The 21298-nt window shown below is 52.7% G+C and overlaps 1 protein-coding gene across 1 annotated transcript in view; it reads right to left on the bottom strand.

The window, feature by feature from the left end:
- TFCP2L1 (transcription factor CP2 like 1) overlaps nt 1–21298 on the bottom strand; it is a 59449-nt gene that overhangs the window by 16621 nt on the left and 21530 nt on the right. Inside the window, exons 3-11 of the mRNA XM_006735958.3 lie at nt 13686–13762; nt 13033–13138; nt 12244–12350; nt 10996–11148; nt 7680–7790; nt 4813–4904; nt 3087–3135; nt 2900–2993; nt 514–604 (exon numbers count right to left, since the gene is read on the bottom strand). Of these exons, the coding sequence (XP_006736021.1) occupies nt 514–604; nt 2900–2993; nt 3087–3135; nt 4813–4904; nt 7680–7790; nt 10996–11148; nt 12244–12350; nt 13033–13138; nt 13686–13762 (880 nt within the window). The remainder of the gene's footprint in view (nt 1–513; nt 605–2899; nt 2994–3086; nt 3136–4812; nt 4905–7679; nt 7791–10995; nt 11149–12243; nt 12351–13032; nt 13139–13685; nt 13763–21298) is intronic.

Consider the following 21298-nt stretch of genomic DNA (forward strand, 5'->3'; position numbering starts at 1 on the left):
GTCCTGTAAGCTGCCATGAGGGCGCTCTGCCCAGAACATGCGTCTCAAGACACAAGGTATTTTTCAGGGCGATAACAAGAGCAAACACTTTCTCTGGCTTACCCTGCCCCAGGCACCATTTCCAGAACTTCACATGCCTACCTCATTTCATCCTCACACACCTAGGGTGCTGGAACCACAGCCCTCATTTTACAGAGGAGGAAACCGAGGCTCAACAGGGGTTAGGACTTTCGTCTAGTGTACAACTCTTAAGAGGCAGACCTGAGATGCACACCCAGTCTCTCGCCCTCACTCTAAAACTGTGCTGTCCATGCGTGAAAGGGAAATGAGATTTAAAACTCGCTTGGTCAGTCACATTAGCCTGAGACCAAGTGCCCCACAGCCACATCTGGCCAGGGCTGCTGGACTGAACAGCATGGCCCTGAACATTTCCACTGTGGCAGACCCAGCCCAGCCCTGGCTGAGATGGGGCTCCCTGCCATACCCTGCGTCCAGCTGGAAACTGACACCCACCGGCCTTTGATGGCATTGAAGAGCCGGATCCCATCTGCAGGGCCACAGATCTGGACCAAATCGTCTCGAGACATCTTGAGCAAGTCAGCACCTAAGCAGGGAAGTGGGGCCGCCCGTTAGTGGGACACACAGAAAAGCTTCTGTCCTCAGGCACCTGCAGACATTGCACGGTGGGCAGGGGACAGGGAAGAGTCAGCCTCATGCTCAGGAGGCACTGGACGTTCCACGGAGACAGAAACAACAAAAAGCTAAACATCAGGAAATCACAGCCCCAGAGAGGAGTGGTGTTCTCAAAGGTCAACAGAACAGACAGACATTTACAAAAGCCGACAGGTCCTCACCAGCTGAGCTCCCGTCCCTCCCTCTGTACCGTTCACTGGCATATAACACAAGTGCACATAACCTAGCACAGGCCGCTGATGACACGAGCACTTGTGTAAATGCACAAGTGCACAGCTATCTGCATGCGGCCACTGGGAGTGAGAGGCAGAACGTTCCCACCTCCCGCTGGCCCCCCAGGCCGGCCACTCCCCGCCTCTGGGGAGCCACCATCCTGACTCCTCGCGCTTAAAAGTCGTGCTGGCGGGCGCCTGGGTGGCTCAGTCGTTAAGCGTCTGCCTTCGGCTCAGGTCATGGTCCCAGGGTCCTGGGATCGAGTCCCACATCGGGCTCCCTGCTCCGCGGGGGGCCTGCTTCTCCCTCTCCCACTCCCCCTGCTTGTGTTCCCTCTCTCGCTCTGTCTCTGTCTGTCAAATAAATAAATAAATAAATAAAATCTTAAAAAAAAAAAAAAAAAAAAAGTCGTGCTGGCTTCTTTGAAATTTACGTAAGCGGAATGGAATAGGATGTACTTTCCTACGTCCGGCTCCCGGCCTCCAAGTCCTGTTTAAGGGCTCATTCATGCTGTCTGTGGTTAGAGAGCATTCGTGGCCATTATCAGGTATTATCCGTTGCATGAATATGCTACAATCATGGGTCCATTCTCTGCTGATGGGCACGGGGGTTGCTCCCAGCTGGGAGAGATTATGAATAAAGATCTATGAACATCCTTATCTGTGGATGCAGTCCCTTCCTCAAAGCCCAAAGAGTCCCTTAGAGCCTTACTGCCCATATGGCCTCTCCAAGGGACAAGTATGCTATCAGCCTTCTGCTAAAAACCAGCCAGCGGCCACATGGCCGGGAGCGACGATATCCAACCCCCTTTTCCTGCCATGGTTCAGATGCAGTTCCAGGCATAATTCTGCAGGCACAATGGCTCCCACTACATAAGGAGTAAAAGCGCCCAAAATCCCTCCATTGTTCTACCAGGCCCCTCGGTCCCTCTCTGACCTCACCTCCTTCCCCAGTCCACTCAGCCCCACTCACCTGGGTGCCCAGCTCTGTGCCAACACACCAGGCAGGCCCCCACCTTGTGGCCCTTGCACTTCTCCCACCCCCTCACCCCCCGCCTGGACATTTCACTGTCCCCATACCCACTTGGCTCACTTCCTCCCCTGGGCCCAGCCCCTGCTCAAGGGCACAGTCTCGGGAAGGCATATGCTGAGCAACCCCCCTCCCGCCCCAAAAATGGCAGCATCCCTCCCTGCTCCTCCCTGACCAGAGCCAGATCCCTCCTCTGAGCCTGCCCACCACCAAAGGGTCACGCTGCACTGAAATGCGTGGTTCACACATCTGTGCAGACTCAAAGCTGCAAGCTCCTGAGGACAGGGTCCCCGCCCGACCCTCCTCGTACCTGCCTCCCCGAAGTTCTTGCAAAAGCTGAGCTGAGACAACCATGTGGGGTTTTCCTTCCCTTCTCACAGATGTCCTTGGGAGCCACTCCTCTAGTTCTGGGTCAAAACTTTATTCCTGGTCACTGTGGATTGACTCGACTTGGTGGCAGGGTTCACTGCTCCGTTTACCCTTACGCCAGACAGCCCTGGCTCCGGGTCTCTGTCTGCCGGCCCCTCCGGTAAGAGTGTAAAGGAAGAAGCAGCCTCCCCTTCTCCCCTGTGGCCTTCACCACCATCTCCCAGGTCGTGGCTCCAGAGACAGCGTGACGGATGGGCGGCATGTTGGTGGGAAAAGTGCTAAGAAGGCTTGCTGAGTGTGCCCCAGCCCGTCTGGCGCGGGGGACCTTTCCCGGGCAGACTAGGGCCCACCCCAGGGGACCCAGATGGTCCTCCCTGAAAGCCACACTCGACTGGAAACGCCGAGAGGCAGGGCTTCCTATTTTAGCACTTGGCCCAGGGTCAGCAAAAAGTGAGCGAGCGACCCACGCCACACTGGGTCCCCAGGAACAAACCATGGCCCAGCAGGGAGTGCGGGCAAGTCCAGGAAGGCAACTGGCTTTGTGAAGTGCTTCTAAGATCCCTGTGGGTTTTAAGAACAACACAGAGATGCTCACCCGAGAAGCTGGCGAAGAGCCGGCAGAACTGTGAGAACCTGTTTCGGTGGAGCCACTGCTGGGCATCCTGGATCGAGGCTGACGGAAGCAGGTGCTGCAGGCAGAGAGAGAGGAGGGGGGCCTTGACATGACCACGCCAGGTCTGCCCAGGGACACACAGCCAGAGAGTCCTGCTGCAGACACTTACATCATTGCCCAGGGGCAGGGTCTCCACCGGGTGCGTCGGAGAGCTGTTCCTGCAAAGGAAGAGACCCGGTGATCAGCTGCGGGGACAGTCCCTTCTCCCAGCCCAGCGCTCTCCCCTCCCCTCATGGAATGGCACTCCCTTATAAATGCAGCAGGGCCTCAAGAATTTCCCAGGTCAGAGACACGTAGGCGGAACCGCCCACACAATCCCTCAAAATCCCTGACCAACCCTTCAGGGCAGACACGACATTCTGACTAGCAACACAGCCGGGCCAACAAATCACCCCTCCACCCCGAGCTTGGGGTTTGTTTGCATCCGATTCCCTCCCACGCAGAGATCCCCCACCAGCCTCGGCCCCAGGGGAGGGCAATCTGCCCGAGGAGCCCCAGGTGCCTTTTGGGTGCCTGGACAGCGGCAGCCAAACCCCTCTCTGTGGAGACAGGAGAGGGCTGCGGGCTCCTGGGGAGGTATCCCGCCCTGAACAGGCAGGCCGCAGAGTGGCATCCATCCACGAGGAGAACATTCTCATGGCTGGAGACACACCGCCCTCCCTCCGGGGCTCACCCATGGGGAAGGCACAGACCTGAACACCTGGACTTTTTTAAATTAAGAGAAAGATACATCTTTAAATGACCCTCCCAGACAGACACCGTGGAGAAGGCACAACGTGGATGGACGTAGGTGTCTCATTCTACGTTTAAAATGACAACCTGGCAAGTGTTACTTTGCATGCACCTTACCACAGCAGCAATGAAGAACAGGCCCTGGCTGGGATGACCCTCAGACCGGTCATCAGCGACAAGAGCTGCCCTTCGTCCAGTGTCCGTGAGGCACCGGGCGCCTTACACAGTCCCCCCGTCCCTGCGTGAATCCTCACTCCCTTGGTAGCGGACAAAGTGAGGCTGAGGGAGGTTTAGGAGCTCACCCCTAGAAAGGGGGGATTTAACACTTGGTCCACCTGAATCTGAGCATGACACCTTGGCTATGTGCGCCCCCTTCTCAGGGGGGCCCCTCGTGACCTTGTGAAATCAAGTTCATGGACACTCTCACTCTCCCGTTAGTAAAGTTCTCTGTACGCCAAGCACGGGCTTTGAGGAGCCCACAGGTTCCACGCCTACCTGCTGAACCTGCCTGGTGTCTCCCTGCTCCCCGCTGCCCCCCAGAAACAGGATCAGGATATGCACAGCCATCACAGAGGCGCCGTGAGCCCTTCCTGTGCCACGCAGCCCGGGACGGGTCGGACCGATGCCCGCCAACCCCTGCACAACGGTCACCTTACAGTCTGTGTGGCCTGTGCATGTGCAGAGCCGGGTGACCAGGAGTGAGGCCACTCCCGTGTTACGAGCCCTGAAACATCCTGCGCTGACCCATGCTACCTGGAGAACGCGCACAAGGACCCGGAAAGAACCAGGACGGGCCCTCGCAGCCGCTGAGCCACCCGAACGGCTGCTCCTAAGGCCCCATCTGTCTAGAAGGCCATTCTGCCCACCTGCTTCTACGGGGGGGGGGAAGGGGTGGGAGGGCGGGTTCTGGGCTGCTGCCCCAGCAGACAGTGTTTACAGAAGCGTGTCCAAGCACAGAAAACGTGCACATATTCAAAGTGCCTCCCTGCAGCCCACACTGGCGTCAGCACACCAAAGGGGGAAGACACAGGGAAGAAGATCAAGAAAGGAGCCGAGACCCATCATCACTCCAGGACCTCCGAAGGGAAAGACGGCGGACGTACCCCTCGCCAAGGCTGAAGCTGTTTGGAGAGCCATTGTAGCTTGGAGACGGGGCGCTGTTCACGTGGTAGGCCATGTCCGGCCACGGGGAGCACTGCAGAAAGAGCACAAGGCGGCAGTGACTCGCGGGCCGTGGTAGTCAGGAGGAACTCGGGCCACAGGGCTGCTGACCCGGCTCCTCTCCCCCACCAAACCAGCATCCGTCAAGGCCGGTGCAGGAAACCACAGATCCCTCAACATTCCCCCACATTCTCCCAGGGACCACAGGAGGCAGCGAAGTGTGGGTTTACTAGGGCCACACCCAAGAAATCAAGCACGGCAGAGAAGAGACCTGAGATTCAGCCATTCCCAGAGCAAGCAAAGCAAGGCATGCGTCTCCGTGAGCTTCCTAGCAGTTGAACCAACGAAGGAAAGAAACCTCATCGGTCACCTGGGTCCACAGGAAAAGAGAGCTGACAACAGAGACCAGCTGCCTAGAGGGCAGGGTTTCCAGGTGTAGATGAATGTGTGCCCATGCATGAAAGAGGGGGCACTGGACACGGATAACTTCCAAACAAAAATCATCAGTGAAGTTCAGTACTGGGGCGCCTGGGTGGCTCAGTCAGTTAAGCGTCCAGACTCTTGGTTTCGGCTCAGGTCATGCTCTCAGGGTCATGAGATGGAGCCCCGCGTCAGGTTCCACGCGCACCAGGGAGTCTGCTTGTCCCTCTCCCTCTCCCTCTGCTCCTCCCCATTCTCTCGCTCCCTAAAATAAATAAATAAATAAAAATCTTACCAAAAAGTTCAGTACTAAAACCTGCACTATTTGAAAACAGAATCGCCCGAAAGGCCCTGGAGAGCACAAGGCACGTGAGCACCTCCAAGAGCAGGCCAGCCCCTCTGGACATCATTCTACGTGTGTTTGTTACATGTCAGGTGTCCTGCTAGGAGCTAAGGGAGACAAAGAAAACACGAAAGACATGATCCTTGACCTCAAGGCACTTTTTGTGCAGAAGCCAAAAATGAACATATGTGAGAATCGCCCAAAGAAAGCAAAGACATACAGGTTTTGCCTGTTGCGGAAGCCAGCGGACAAAGTATTCATTTCTTCCCTTCCCTGTGATGACACCTCTTTGGAGACAGCCAATTTGAAGCATTCCTAAGATTTACTATCACCCACGGAGCCACAGGTTGGTAAATATTTAACTCTGTTGTGCATGTGGGCTGGAATTTCGTGGAGCTGAGGAGGAAAAGCCAACACCTGGCAAGGTCATGGGCCTGGTGGGGGTTTTGACCAACGGCACCACGCTCTGAGATGGGCTTGGAAGGACATGGTCTAAAGCACCCCTGGCCATCAGGTGGAGCTCAGAGGAGAGTCAGGAGCAGAGAGGTTGAGGTTCAGCCTAGAAGGGAAAGGTGTCTGGAGGCAGAGGGCTGTGGGAGCATGGAGGGCACCCTGGGGCGCCCCCACGGAGGGCACTAGGGCCTGGGGAGAACTAACTGGTCTGAGTGCTAATTCACAAATGCAGGGCCTAGCACTGCTTTGCTGCCGCGAGTAAGCCAGGCTCTTCCTGCGCCAGGACCCTCTGTTATCCTGAGCCTGATAAAACACTAGTACGTATCTGTCTCTACCGCAAAATTAGCTTCCGTACTCTATCTTGTTGCAAATACCCTTCTGCACATGGTTTATTACACATGCTCACTCACACACACACATACACACACACACACACACTCACACACACCTCATCAGGCAGGAGTGGCCACCATTCTCTTAGGTGCTCTGTGCCCGGGGCCTCCTCTCCTCGCTTAACACAGTCTTAACGCCCACCATGGCCGGTGCCGGGCGTCATGTATCTGTGGAGGGCTTTCTGAGCACGTCAAATTATTCAACAAACAAACACCCATGAGCTGGACTGATTGCAGAATGCAGTGGGGAATAGTTGTTTAAAAAACAACAACAGAGCCCAGAAAGAAGTGGCCCAGTGGTGACCAGTGGCAGGAGGAAGAAGCACCTGAGACAGTGAGTGTCTCAGAAGTAATGTTGGACACAAGGATGGTGGGAGCAGGGCGCTGTCGGAGTCTGGGTTAGGAGGAAACGCATTCCAGTATCCATCCAAACAACGGGGCAGCAAAGTAGTTCGCACCCCCTGACCCGGCGAGCCCACTCTGAGAACGGAAGTCTGCAGAGATCTCTACCGTATGCAGAACTTCACGCACCCAGGGTCACTCACTGCTCCCTGTTGACACAGCAAGGGCCCAGAAAGCACCAAACGTCCACCCACAGGCCATCTATCTACACAACGGAGGCCACGCCTCTGGATAAAGAATTAGAAAGCTCTTTATGAACAGATGGGGAACAGACTCCAAGCTAGGCTATTAGATAAAGCAAGCAAGTTACAGAACAGCATGTCTGTGTACACTCTTGGGTGTAAAAGCAGCGGGCGTGGATGAATTGGATGAACTGACTTCACTGGAAGAGAAAGCTGGGCCACATACGTGAGGACCCAGAGACACCAGGCGCCCCGGGGAAGGAAAGCTCGAGGCCAGGACAGTTTGGAGAGAGGTATTTTCTGATGTATATACACTCTCTTCTATTGGATTTTGGAGCTTTACCTATTAAAACAATAATCACCAGATTCTGGCAAGTGCAAACGGCAGCACTAGGCTGGAAGGTATTTCGGAAACCCCGTCCCGGCCCCCGGGCCTCATCGCATGAACCACAGCTCTGGACCCGGGAACCTACCACAACTTCATGGGCACTTTCAAAAGAGGCATTTACCCACGGTGGGCGCTCTTCCCAAGAATCTAAACCAACAGCGCGCCATCATCCTGCTCCTGGCAGAAGGCTGGGCGGGGTGGGCCGCACCCCGGCAGTAGGCTGGCTCACCTCTGTGAGAATGGTGGTCTCGTAGGACGGCTGGTACTTCTCCTTCTCCTGGGCAGTTCTTTTCTCCATCTTTTCCCGGTCAGTCTTCTGTTTCCGGTCGGCTCCCTTGGGCTACAAGTGCAGAGCACCGGAGTCCAATTAGTCCAAAGTGAGCAGAGGCGGCCGTCAGAGAAAGACCCGGGGCTCGGCGACAGTCTCCAAGGCCTGCGCACTCCCGGCCTCTCCCCAGGGCCCAGGAGTCCAGGCAGGATCCTCCCTCACCTCCCAGGCGTCAAGCACACGGTCCTCCTCCTGGAGCCCTTCCCCTTCCTCACCTGAGGGAACTCACGGCCTGCTACGGGGTCCTGCCACTCAGCTGCTCAGGGGGAAACGCTTGGAAATAATCTCTACCAGTGGCTGCTGGCTCATGGACAAAACCCTTGGGAGCCACAGCAAATTGCAATGCGTTCCTTGGGTTACCAGTGGAGGGCGAAGGAAGTGGAAGAAGTCAGGGCTGCTGGTGGAGTTTGGTCTGCACCTGCGTGCTGGGAAATCCTGGACGCATGGTGAAGGCCTCCCTCCTCCCAACTCCAGGACTAGCGTGCAGCTCCCCGCTCACACGCCCCACACAGGGTAACCCCTCCAACCTCACAGAGCCTATGCTGGGCGCCCGGCAAACATGAGCAACTCACAGAGGCACTACTACTCCTGTCATTTACAGGTAAGGAAACTGAGGCTCAAGTGACTTGTCAAGAATGGAGAAGAACCTGCCCTGGCTGGTCCGGGTCTTCAAAAACAAAAACCCGGAGCAGAACCAAGTGTTGACCCGGCCAAGAATCCAAGAGAGCGTGTCCAGGTATGTATCACCACCAGGCTGGCCCACCAGCCCTGCTCCTGGGACATTCTGGACAGCCTGTGACTATCACCTTCTGTGAGTTCACAGCCTGCTTGGTGGTTTCCGACATTCAGCCTCCAAGCAGCCCCAGAGCCCAGAACTGAGTGGTCTCCCTGCGGATGCAGTGGACCGTGCACGGTGCGCAATCAATGAAAACAACCCGTCCTCAAGCGTGATGTCACCTTCAGGGACTTCCATCCCAGAATGCACCTTCCTCAGGCCACACAGCTTTTCATTTCCAGCTCAAGAGCGTTCTAGGAGACCGCCCTCGGGGTGATGTGATACCCATGTCAGACAGAGGCGGGTTTGCAGGGGGTCCTCTGGGGACAGGGATGACAGATCTGGTGTTCAGAGAAAGACCAGGCATGCAGCACTATACCCCAGTCACCTGCCCCCCCCGGCTCCTGCCCCTAACAGGAGGCTCTTCCTCCCCGTCCAGAAGCCATAGGGCGAGCCTGCGTGTGGGGACGGCACTTGTCCCAGTGAGGCCTGTGGAGAGCTGGCTGGTCAGAGGCCCTGACACCCCCCCAGAGCCTGAGCCTCGCTCCAGCAAGCAGGAGGCTTCCCCGTGACAAGGGTGACTGGGGGTGGAAGAATGACAGCCAAGTTGGTGAGACTCTGCCTGGTGCTTGCACGCAACTGCTTGAACTGCTTCTGTGATGGGGTTGGGGGCACGGGGTAGCCACACCTCCCCAGGCATTCTGAGAAGCCAGTTTCAGGTGACTGGGGCCCCTACGCCCCTGCAGGAGATGCCAAGGCCTTCCTTGGGTCACTCAGACAAGGCAGCTTCCGGATCAATTCCCGTGATAGCTGGTGTGTGGTCCAGAAGCCTTGTGGGCAGAGCCCTCACCCCTGAACTTCTGCCTCGAGGTGTAGACAGGGGAGCTGGCGGGGGCCATGGGAAGGCCTAGGCGCTCCGGCGAGGGGAGACACCGTCTGTCTCTCCTGCTGCCCCGTGCGGCCTCTGAGCCCCAGGAATTCCACTGGATGCCACTGGACCTGAGCACAAGGACGGCCAGCAGGACCACAGATGTGGTGTATATGACGAGGACAGAGGTGTGACCGGGGACAGGCAGAGACATCCGGCGGTGCAGCTGTGGGGCCGTCCACGGGAGGTCAGCACCGCGAGATCCCGGAGCAGGCAGTAAGAAGGAAGACCAGAGGCCGCGGCACCCACTGCACTGGTGGACGGGCTCAGTGCAGGAGTGCTCGTCAAAGACGGCCACGTCCTAATCCCCAGGACCCCTGAGGCTGTCAGCTCCCAAGGCTGCAGGCGGAATTAGGACTGCAAGCAGCGGGAGAAGGGGACAGGAAGATGAGCCTGCGGCATCCCAGAGGGTCCAACGTAATCACGGGGCCGGTAAAGGTGGGCGAGGGAGTGGGGAGAGGAGGCTGGAGCGGTGTGACCCCAAGAGCCCAGCGCTCTTGCCAGGCGGACGGGCCACAGGCAAGGAACGCAGAGGCCTCTAGAAGCTGGCAAAGGGAAGGAGAGGGAGCCTCCGGAAAGGAGTGCAGCCCTCCTCACACCTTGACTATAGCCCAGTGAGACCTCGTCGGACTTCTGACCGCCAGCCCTGAGAGGTAATACGCGTGTGTGGCTTGAAACCACTAAACCTGTGGTCATTTGTTCCAGAGGCAGCAGGAAACAACTCTGGTGGGCTTGACTGCAAGGAGTCATCGTCCCGAAGCACGTTTCTGAAGAGTGCTTCCGCTCTGGCACAAAAGACAATCTCACGCTCCCAGCACGGCCCATGCCTTCCCACCTGGGGCGGCATCGCTAACTGAGCCAGGGCCCGCCCCTCCCTCACCCCTGCGGACGCCACAGGCTCTGCTGCGACCCTGCATCTCCCCAGGTCACGCAGGACCCTGGGCTGCAGCACCAGCCACCGACCATGTCTAAGATGCATCAGTCCAGACAGCTGAGATGAAAAGTAGTGAACAGGCAACTGCAGGGGGGCGGGGGGGGGGACACAGGCAGGAAGGAAAAGAGAGGAGATGCCTCCAAACGTGTTTCCTTCTCCAGCAGGAGGCCGCGACACAGGGAGCTCTACGGCCTCGGGCCCTCCATAAGAACATCTGGGGCCAGGACTCCCGCACGGGGTCTCCTGCCGGGATTTTTAAGGAGAATCTAATGGGCAACTACAGAATCTGTGGCCAACTACAAAGTGCTTGGGAAGAAAATGAAAACCTAAACACATGCAAGTCCCGGCAGTCTTACAAAGTAGAGCTGGGCACAGCCACCCGTGATGGGCACGACAGAAGGTGCCCCCACACAGGACGCCCACAGCGGGCAGCCCCGCCAGCCCACGACGTGCGGGCTCACACTCCTCGGGGGCCCAGGCTCATGCGACGCCGGGCTTGCGCGGCTGTCACTGTCTAGCACAGGCGGGGACCCCACGGGCACGGCGGCCACAGGTGTGCAGCGTGGCAAGGACGTCCTACCTTGAACACCTTGATCTGGCAGCTGGCTGAGTGCAAGTGCTCTGTGTACTCCCCATTCTCGTTCTGCTTAAATGTATCAATCTGCACCCGGAAAGGCACCCCCTTCTCGCCACCGTGCTTCCGGGGAGTGAACTCTGTGCTGATGCAGTGCACCTGGAAGGGGAAATGTGGGCCAGTAGCAAGGAGAAGGGTGAAGCCAGGCCCTGGACTCCTCAAGGGCTCCTCGCCAAATGTAGGTTTCCATCCTGCCTCGTCAGGTGCACACCTGCCTCAGCCTCCCCGCTCTCCCACCCACACTCCCATCAGGGCGATGGTCTCCCCGTGCCCCCTTTACAAAGGACACGCCTTCCCACCTTTGTCCCTTGACCTTGGAGGCCCTGCCTGAGCAGCTACGTCCTCGCCACTGCTCAGGCCCTCGGGCCCCAGCGGCCCCAGCGGCCCCACCCTCACTCCCTCCTCCCCCTTGGCAGAGCCCACAGACTGCACAGCTCTGTCCCCAGCAGCCCTGGCGTCCCGGTTACTTGGGCCAGGCCCGGAGCAGGACCGGGAGGCTAGAACCATTTCTAAGTTACCAGCACCTGCTACAGAAGAAGGCACTGGGTAACGTATTTCTTATTGTAATACTATACTACTGCAATAATATATATTATTGTGGTAATACAATAATATTGTAATCATAACTTCAAAATACAATAAGAATATTGTAATTATGTAAAAAAAAAAAAAAATCACTAACTTTTACTGAGCAATTGCTATGGACCAGGCACTGCAGTAATGACTTTATGTTCATTATCTGATTTATAAGACAGGTGGAAAAGCTAAGAGGCTCGGAAAAGGACATAGAGTAAGGGAGAGAGCGTGTGTCAGCCCAGAAGCACAGCGGCCCCGCCATGCCCCCTGGGTCCACACCAGGTGCTTGATCACTAAATAATTAATTTAATTATAGAAACTCTCCTGGAAAAAAATTTTATTACATATTATCTATGCGAGGACATACTTATTTTGTTAACAAGCTTACATATTGTTAAGCAAAACCCACACAGAGTTCTACAACATGCCAAGTCCTTTTCTAGCTCTGGGGACCAACCAGCTCTGTGACTGAGCCACACTCCTGTACCCCATTCCCTACAACGTGCATCCCTGCAACACAGAACAGAGCCCGTCGGGGCCCCGCGGGTGGATTGTTTTGAGGAACATACAGGCCCCAAAACTCTGGCTTCCCCCGAGGACACCCTCCCTCCCGCTTACCTGAATGAACGCAGAGGCTCTCTTCGAAGGGTCCCACAAGAATTCGACTGCGTTCAGCTGGGTCGGGCTGGCCCTGGGGTCCAAGATACCAACAGACAGTGGAATATCTGCACACACACACACACACACACACAAAAGTGCAATTGTCAGCCACTCCCGAAGATTTCGGGAAGGACTCTCATTATAGGTCCAAATTCCTTAACCACAATTTGAAATGCCAAAAGTTCTGAAAACTAAGTTTTGCATAACTCATTTGGCAGCAAGCCCGACTTGAACTGCCATGAAGCCATTTAGAGTCTTTGTCCCATTTTGGGTGAACGTTTTACCCTTACTGCAGAAATATTAGGGGGCCTGATTGCCTGTTGGGAGGCATTACCTGTCACTAGGGGGTCCACGTGCCCAGTTGTCATTCTAACGTCTGAATTCCAAAACCCAATGGCTCCCAGGGTTCGAGATAAAAGACTACGCATAGACCAATGCCTCAGACCCCAAAATTCAATTTCTGTTGCCCATCTCCGCAATGCCCATGCTTCCCTTTGTCACAGAGCAAACTCCTTTAAGGCAGAACCCTCTGCAAAGCCTTCCCAGCAATCCCCGATGGTAGGCCTTTGAATTAGAAGCCCCCGAGGGCAGGCCTGGTGCCATGGGCACGTCTGCCAGCCCCCACAGCGCTTCACCCAGGGCAGGAGTGTATTAAAGTGCCCTATGGAGGCATGAGTCCTACAGCATCCGGGAAGAACCCCAACGTGCTCAGAGTGCCTTGGGCCCCTCATGGCCCAGGAGACTCACCAATATCCAGGATCCGGTCCCCAGGCCGGCTCCACCGCCATCCCTCCAGCTGCTGGTGCTCTGTGTACTGCAGCCGGCGGTCGTGGAAAACCACGCGGATGATGCTCTAGGGAGGAGAGGTCGGTGGGGGGACAGCTAAGTGCGGGGCCGAGAAGGACCCCCAAGGAAACTCCCACTGGGGCAAACCTCCCACCTTTTAAGACCAAGACCCCTCCTGCTGGAGCCTTCCTTCCCAGCTCTCAAGCTCTGTATGCTTCTCCCCACTCAGAACCCCAGTAACAGGACACTGAGAATGAGGACTATCTCTTTTCCAGAATTACTAAGTGCTTTATATACACGGCTAACCTATATACCTTCTTGTGCAGATGAGCCAACTGAAGCTCAGGAAAGTTCAGTAAGTGGCAAAGCCAGGCTCAAACCTGAGTCTGTTCAACCCAGAGCCCGTTCTATCAGCCCAGGCCCCTCCGGCTCTTAGCACCACTGGCTTGCCCCTGGCTGTTCAGACCGCAACAGGAACCCACTCCCACTCCAGAGCTCTCCCCAAACCTCCCAGGCACTCCTGACCCCACCCCCAGCAAGCCCAGGTCCCCAGACACCTCCCCCCACCGCCCCGCCAACAACTCCTGAGGAAGGAGGGCGGCCCACAGCCTTGCCTTGACATATTTTGTGTTCAGATCTTGAAAGTCTCCCAGCTTCCGATTCTCCAGCAGCCGGATTTCGTAAGACTGACCTAGAAGGGGGTTAACAGGACATTTTCCATTTCTGAGGAGTTTCAGACCTGGGGTTCACCCTGACAGTGGCCTTCTTGACCTCCTCAGTGGCCACCCAGGCCTCAGGGCCCCAAGGGACAGAGCGAGGAGCCAGTCCACAGCCAACTCAGACGGCTCTCTGGGCCGCACACCCCCCATCTGTCCCCCAACCTGGCTGTGCTTAGGACACCCCAGGGAGCGAATCACGTGTCCCCGAGACACAGCACCTCTACAATTTTCAAAGAAACAGAATTCAACAAAAGGTAGTTAACGTTAAATTTATGGAACAGAACTTCACAGTTCTTTATAAAGGACGCCCCCCCCCTCCCATTCACTTGGATGGAGAACACAGCCACCCACTCAAATCCACGTTACAATAAATAACTGACCATACCCTTTAAGAGAGCAGGTTAGAGGAACGAGTAAAAGCCTGTTAAACATTGTCTCTAATTGCAGAATGAAAAGCATTTTCCCAAGTTAAAAGAATTTCATGTATTTAAAGGGTGTGGGGGATTCTATTTAGGGACACAGAACCAGCACAAGCTGGTTACAGAATATACCTGGGGAAAAGACTCATCAGTCGTAACAGAGAGAACCTGAATCTAGGAACTGCATCTATGAATAACCCGAAGGAAACAACACGTGTTAGCAGGAAATAAAATATAGTCTGAATAAATAGGATACATCGCGTTCCTAGACAGGAAGACCATTTACCAAATGATGTCAATTCTTCCCCAAATTAAAGAAGTGTAACCACAACTCTAAAACACCCATACATATTTCACAACTTAATAAAGGATGTTTTACAAATTAAGAGAGAATGATTTAATGATGAATTATGAGAATGAATTAATCTGATTGAAATTTTTTTAGTTTTTAGATAAAGACAGACTCACAAGAAGTAACAAAAATAGTACAGAAACGACCCGAATACCTGTCCCCCAGTTTCCCCAGTGGTGGCAGCCAAGGTAAGTACGGTACATCATGGAAACCAGGAGGCTGCCCATGACACAGTGCGGTTCACTCCACTACAGGCCTAACACGGAGCTCCCTGGGTTTTGCAGGTACTCACCTCACAGCAAATATCGAAACAAGTTACCATTGGACTGAAGTCAACTTTCTCAAGGTTTTATGCAAACATGAATCATACATATCAGACAATAGGGAAGGACTCTCTGAAACCAAAATCGGGGAAAAGGGAAATCTACATATATTAAAATCTCTCTCTCCCTATATATATATATACACATATGTATGTGTATTTATATGTATACATACACACACCCATATATATGAATGAAACTTAAATGCAAACAACAAATCAGGAACAGCACAAACCCAGTGGCTAGCAGTTTTAAAATAGCGAAAACAGCCATGATTAGAAAAATACTAAGACCCCCTGTGGTGGGTGGAATGCTGCCCACTCCCCAAAAAGATTCGTCCATATTATCATCTCTAGAACCTGTGAATGTTATCTTGTATTTGGAAAAAGTGTCTTTGCAGATGCAGTTAAAGATACTGAGATGAGGAGATATCCCTGGATTATCTGGAGGTCCCTAAATCTTATGACAAGTGTCCTTGTAAGAGACACACAGGGGATATAGAGAGGAGGCAATGTGATCAGCAGAGATTGGAGGGACACAAGCCAAGGAACACCTGGAGCCCCCAGAAGCTGAAGATGCAGAGAATGGATTCTCCCCTAAAGCCCTGCCAAGCAGCAGGGCCCTACCGGATTTCCGACTTCTAGCCTCCGGAACTATGGGAGAATAAACTTCTGGTGTTTTGTGTTAAGCCAACACGTTTGTAGTAATTTCTGAAAGCAGCCACAGGAAGCTAATATACTCCTCCCTGCGATGAATAATAGAATGCGCGAAGAACATGCAATTAAATCATTTATTCCAAATATTGGTCGACAACTCCTGCAAAACGCCACGTGAATCCTAGGGACTTGGAGAAGAGCGGAATGGACACAGGGCTGTGTGTCACAGAGCTCGTCCCCATGGCTCCCACCCAGCCTGAAAATGAGGTTGGCCACGTGCAGGAATACCCACTCAGCCAGTGCCCTTCCCAGCTTCTACCAGCCCCTGTGACAGGCCCAGCAGACACAAGGCTGCACCAAGCCCTCGCCCCCCTCAGGACCCTGTGCTGGGCACCCTTCCCGTCAGAGGGAGGAGGCGCAAACCCCAAACTCTTGGCCTGCCCACTTGCCAGCTCACAAGATGCAACGCATAGAAGGGTCTTGCTGACCTAACCAACACTTCTAGCTTTCGGAAAAAGCCAGATTTTTAACAGACATTTCCGGGCTCCTGAGCCAACATTCCCTTAACAGCAACATAAAATGGAGCCTCACACACCCTAACTGGTTTTTCCAGTCTCCTCCTCCTTCTCCAAGGAAAAATGTAGCCGGCTCTGGCATGAGGCCTGAGGCCCAAGTGGTCATCACCATGGGCTTACGGGCACCCCAGGACCCAATTAATACTGGCCCCCGGCTCTGCAGGGCAGCCCCAGTTCGTGCAACCCAGAGGCTCCTCCTGCCCCATCCAGGGCACTTTCTTGGGCCTGAACATAGAGTTTGGAATCAGTGCTAGTTAAGTGGGGGCCCTAGGCCCGGGGCTACGGCCTCCTCCACCTGCTGCAGAGACCTGACCCATGCGGTTCTCCAGCGCCTCTCCAATCTCCCGCCCTTGTCCCTTCGTCCTGCACACACACGCTCTGGAGCCCCTCCCTCCCATGGCTGCCTCGATGCCAACACTGGGGCCAGGCCAACCTCCCCAAGCCCAGCTCACACACAGTGTGGTGCCGTCAGAAGGCCATGGTCTGTGGTCACACACACTGATGAGCAAGGTCACAAAACTGACCGGGGGCACAGGGGCACCTCTCTGCTTGGCCAGCATCGTTTCGAGACAGGGGTGGGAGCCATGGAAGTGGGCTCTGGGAAGGCACAGAGTCTATCTGTTCCGCTTACCACTGCACTGTTTGACACACAGCAGGTACTCAGCGAGTGCTTAACTGTGATTTCATATTCTTTACAATACTGTTCTGTGCTATGACTGTAGGGTTTGCAAAACTAAGACACACTTTTGCCCTCAAAGGTCAGCAGTCTTCGGGGCTATATCATACCACACAGGAAAAGCACTTATACAAGGCAGGATTTGAAAAATCTCCCTAAGAGACAAGAGAGATCCAAAGTTGGGCAATACTCACAGAGAATGGGGAGGGTGGGAAGGGTGACAAAAGGTCTGAATCAGGAGATAACATTGAAGATGGACTTTGAAGAGTGTGCAGGATTTCTGTAGGGGAGGGGGTGAATGAATGAGTAATCCCAAGCAAAACTGAGGCAAGGTGGTGGGAGGGGAGAGGCGTGCCTCTGGGGAGCAAGAACCAGCAGCTTCCATTCACTGGGTGCTTACATAATGGCAAAGTCCTGCTCCGGATTAACTCACCCGAAGCTCAGTGTAAGTCAACAGCTTGTGACCGGGGCAGCCTAGGATCATGAGCCCCACTGAGAGAAGGAGGCAGAGGTTCAGAGAGATTACCCGACTTGGGCAAGCTTGCACACCTAGAAGTGGCAGAGCCAGGAGCAGAAACTAAATCTGTTTCCAGAACCTACCACATCCTACCTGGTGGGTATCATTTGCTGGGCAAAGGACATCTGTAGTTCTACATGATTCTCTCTCAACTTCTCTCTTCTGGAAGGCATCAGGTTCCATTTCGCACCCTAACTAAAGTTTGCCTACAGCGTCTCATTGCATATAAACCATCCCCATCCCAAGTGAAGATGGGTTTTTTCTCCTTCCTTCTTCTCTCTAGGAATAGCAGATTCCTAGGATGACCAAATCAACTTGCTGGGTGATCCTGGATATAGCATTTTGGCTCCATTTCCTAGTCTATAAAATATTCAGTTTCCCGGGGCGCCTGAGTGGCTTAGTCAGTTAAGAATCTGCCTTCAGTTCAGGTCATGATCCCGGGGTCCTGGGATCGAGCCCCGCATCGGGCTCCCTGCTCAGTGGGGAGTCCTCTTCTCTCTCTCCCTCTGCCCGCCCCGCTCATGTTCTCTCAAATAAATAAAATCTTTAAAAAAAAAATCCTATAAAAAATATTCTGTTTCCCACATTCTAAACAACAATCTGGGAAGAAAAACAAGTACTACAGGAAATGATAGGAAAGCCTGTTCTAATTTCAGAATTGTAAAATGTGGCAAAAGAAAAAGAAGTCGGCCCTAGAATCAAGGAAATAGGGTAGTAAGTAACTACCATTTAGTTTCTGTACAGCTCCGTGCCAGGACATTTTCAAGCCCGTTATGTGCACTACTTGATTTAGTCCTCTCAAGAGTCCTATGAGGAAAAGCCATTATTGTCCTCATGTTATAGATGAGGAAATTAAAATTAAGATCCAGAGAGGTTAAGAGTCTTGGTGAAGATCAAACCTGGATCTGTCAGACTCCAAAGACTGATCACTTAGCTGAACTACTCCACACAGTCTCCGGTGGCTTCAAAGGTCCCTTATGGTTCTAACATTCAAGGAGTCCATCTATTACATTTCCTCCTGAATTTCTTCATATTCATCTTATTTGATGACCCTCTCCCACACACTTAAACCCTCCCCCCTCCCCTCCCCTTCCCTTCCCTTAAGGCTCAAATCCCTAATACCCTGTGACTTCAGTTCCCCTGAAGCAAGATGCACCTTCCAAGTCTGATGGACATGTAACCACATTGTGGCATAAGGTCTGATATCTGTTTCCTCATGATAAACCAGTCTCCCTGAAACACATATTCCTACTCCATTTAAAATACTGCGAAGATACATGGTTACAGTACCTAAAACCGTATCATTTTTGACATGGAAACAGACAAAAAGAATAAAGAACCCAGAAATAGACTTTTAGATACTTGGAAACTTGATCTATGACAGTTGAGAAAAAACACAGACTTTTTAAGAGTGTGGGATAACTGGTTATCCATATGGAAAAAACACATTCCTACCTCACATCATATGTAATAAATTAATTCTAGGTGAATGAAAACCATAAAATAAAAGCAAAACCTTAACATTTCAAAAGAAAATATGAGACTCTTTCATGACTGTGCAGTAGGAAAGGGTTTTTTAAAGTAGACACAAATACACAAAGGAAAAACTATGTCCTTTATATCACAAAGAAAACGATGTTAAAATTTATATTGAAACACTTTTGAAAATGCCAGGGGTGCCTGGGTGGCTCAGTTGGTTGAGCGTCCAACTCTTGGTTTCGGCTCAGGTCGTGATCTCAGGATTGTGGGATCAAGCCCTGCATCAGGCTCATGCTCAGTACGGAGTCTGCTTGTCCCCCTCCCTCTGCTCCTCCCCCCACTCGCGTGCTCTCTCCCCACCTCAGATAAATAAATAAAATCTTTAAAAAAAAAAAAAAGAGGGACGCCTGGATGGCTCAGTCAGTTAAGCATCTGCCTTCGGCTCAGGTCATGATCATGGATGGAGTCCTGCTTTGGGCTCCTTGCTCAGCAGGGAGCCTGCTTCTCCCTCTGCCTGTCACTCCCCCGCTTGTGCTCATGCTCTCTCTCTCTGACAAATAAATAAATAAAATCTTTAAGGAAGGAAGGAAGGAAGGAAGGAAGGAAGGAAGGAAGGAAATGACAGGGGTGCTATTAATAATTACACAGTCTTTTTAAGTGGGGACTGACCTGGAAAACTGGGCCATAATGATCACCCTATGGAAAAAGAAAATGATCAATATACACACAAGAAGACGCTGGTCTCTACAAGTATGCAGGATAATGCAAAGTAAGGTAAGATACCATCTTACATCCACTGGAGGGGTAAAAACTACAGTCTGACAATATCAAGCGTTGATTACAATGTAGAGAATGGGTACTCTCAGACGTTGTTGATATTAGTATTATATTGATATAACCATTTTGGAGAAGTCTGGCAAAACAGAGTTTCATTAAGGATATACAAACCCTTCAGTCAGGCAAATCCTAGTCTAGAGGCATATCCTAAAGAAGCACTTGATGTATGTTAGAAAATTGCTCACTTCGGCATCGCTCATTATGGGGAACACCTGTCAACAACCTATATATCCAGCACCAGGAAATGAGATATGTTAATTCTTTTATTTGACTTAGAATGAGTTTCATTCTAACTGCACACAGCACTTAAAATGAGCACTTTAGAGACACATACCAACACGGAGAAATCTCAGAGTCGTAATATTAAGCAAAAAAGGTACATGGTAAGGACGCCTTGCTGGTTCAGTCGGTAGAGCATGCGGCTCTTCATCTCAGGGTTGTAAGTTCGAGCCCTACGCTGGGTGTAAAGATTATTTTAAAATAAATAAATTTTTAAAGAAAGGTTCAAGGTGACACATAAGAAACTACTTAGATATAAACTCTGAAGACAAAAGAAAATGATGCTGTTAGTTTTTATGGTTAATTACACAAGGAAGTAAAAAAGTTAAGAATCTGCATGGAGATTCAAACCAACACCAACATTTCAAACCAACATCAACTTCACAAATGGTTTTGCTTCTGAGGAGGGCGGAAAGGCTTTAGAAAGAGGTAAAATCAGAAGCAAATTTGGCAAGGTTGAAAACTGTGTTCGGCACATGAGTATTTGTTCTCTAATTCTCTGTAGCATTCAATCAATCTGAAATTCATACACACACACACGATTGAGTGAAGGAAGAACACTTGCAGCCGGCTGTCATGTGCATTGCATTAGGGTTGTGTGTGTTCTGACTCCCCAGCCCCACCTGAGAGGGAGGGTCCTTTGGACTCCATTACTGAGCAGTCACCACACACCCCCCACTGCCACCTCCTTCATACCAGTGACGTGCTGGGTAGAGGGTGTTCGGAGATGCTAGCGGGGAGAGCCTTCACCACACTCATTTACACACACCCCCCCCCCACAATTTTGGGACTCGAATAAACTGCCTGTAAGTGATGAGCCAATTTATTTAATCAACCCCCTTTTTAGTTCTTAAAAGTGTGTACCATACCTGCGTACAGAAAATCATAATCACTTACCATAAATAAATAGTAACTGAAAAATTAGAGATATGCACCTCCCAGCGTTCTTCTGCATGCTCCCAAAACCACCTAGGGAAGCTGGTTAGCACCCAGGTTTGGAGTCTGGGTTCATAGCTGGACCCACCACTGACCCACCAGCAAATCGCTCCATTTGTGAGCCTCAGTTTCCACATCTCCAAAATGTGGACAATATCCGTGCTTAAGGCAGGGGGCTGCTGGAGGATTGAAGGAACACCCAGCAGCGAGTGGTGCACAGGTCTTGGGCTGGATCTCGAACCTCCCAGTGGTGAGAACACTGGCAGACACCACTCCACACCAGTGCCTACCAGCTAGTGGTGGTCCTTCTACAGCCCCCCCCAAAGCCTTCAGGGCAATTCCCTCCAACATCCCCGGCCCCATCCTCTATGTTGGAGGCTGTTCAAGGCCTTTTAAAAGCCAACGGGAAGGAGCCCCAGGGTCAGTACTTGAAGGTATGAACTAGCCCTCAGCAGGTGG

The sequence above is a fragment of the Leptonychotes weddellii genome, chromosome 3 (assembly GCF_054177405.1).
Source record: "Leptonychotes weddellii isolate Sample4059 chromosome 3, ASM5417740v2, whole genome shotgun sequence".
Taxonomy (NCBI): domain Eukaryota; kingdom Metazoa; phylum Chordata; class Mammalia; order Carnivora; family Phocidae; genus Leptonychotes; species Leptonychotes weddellii.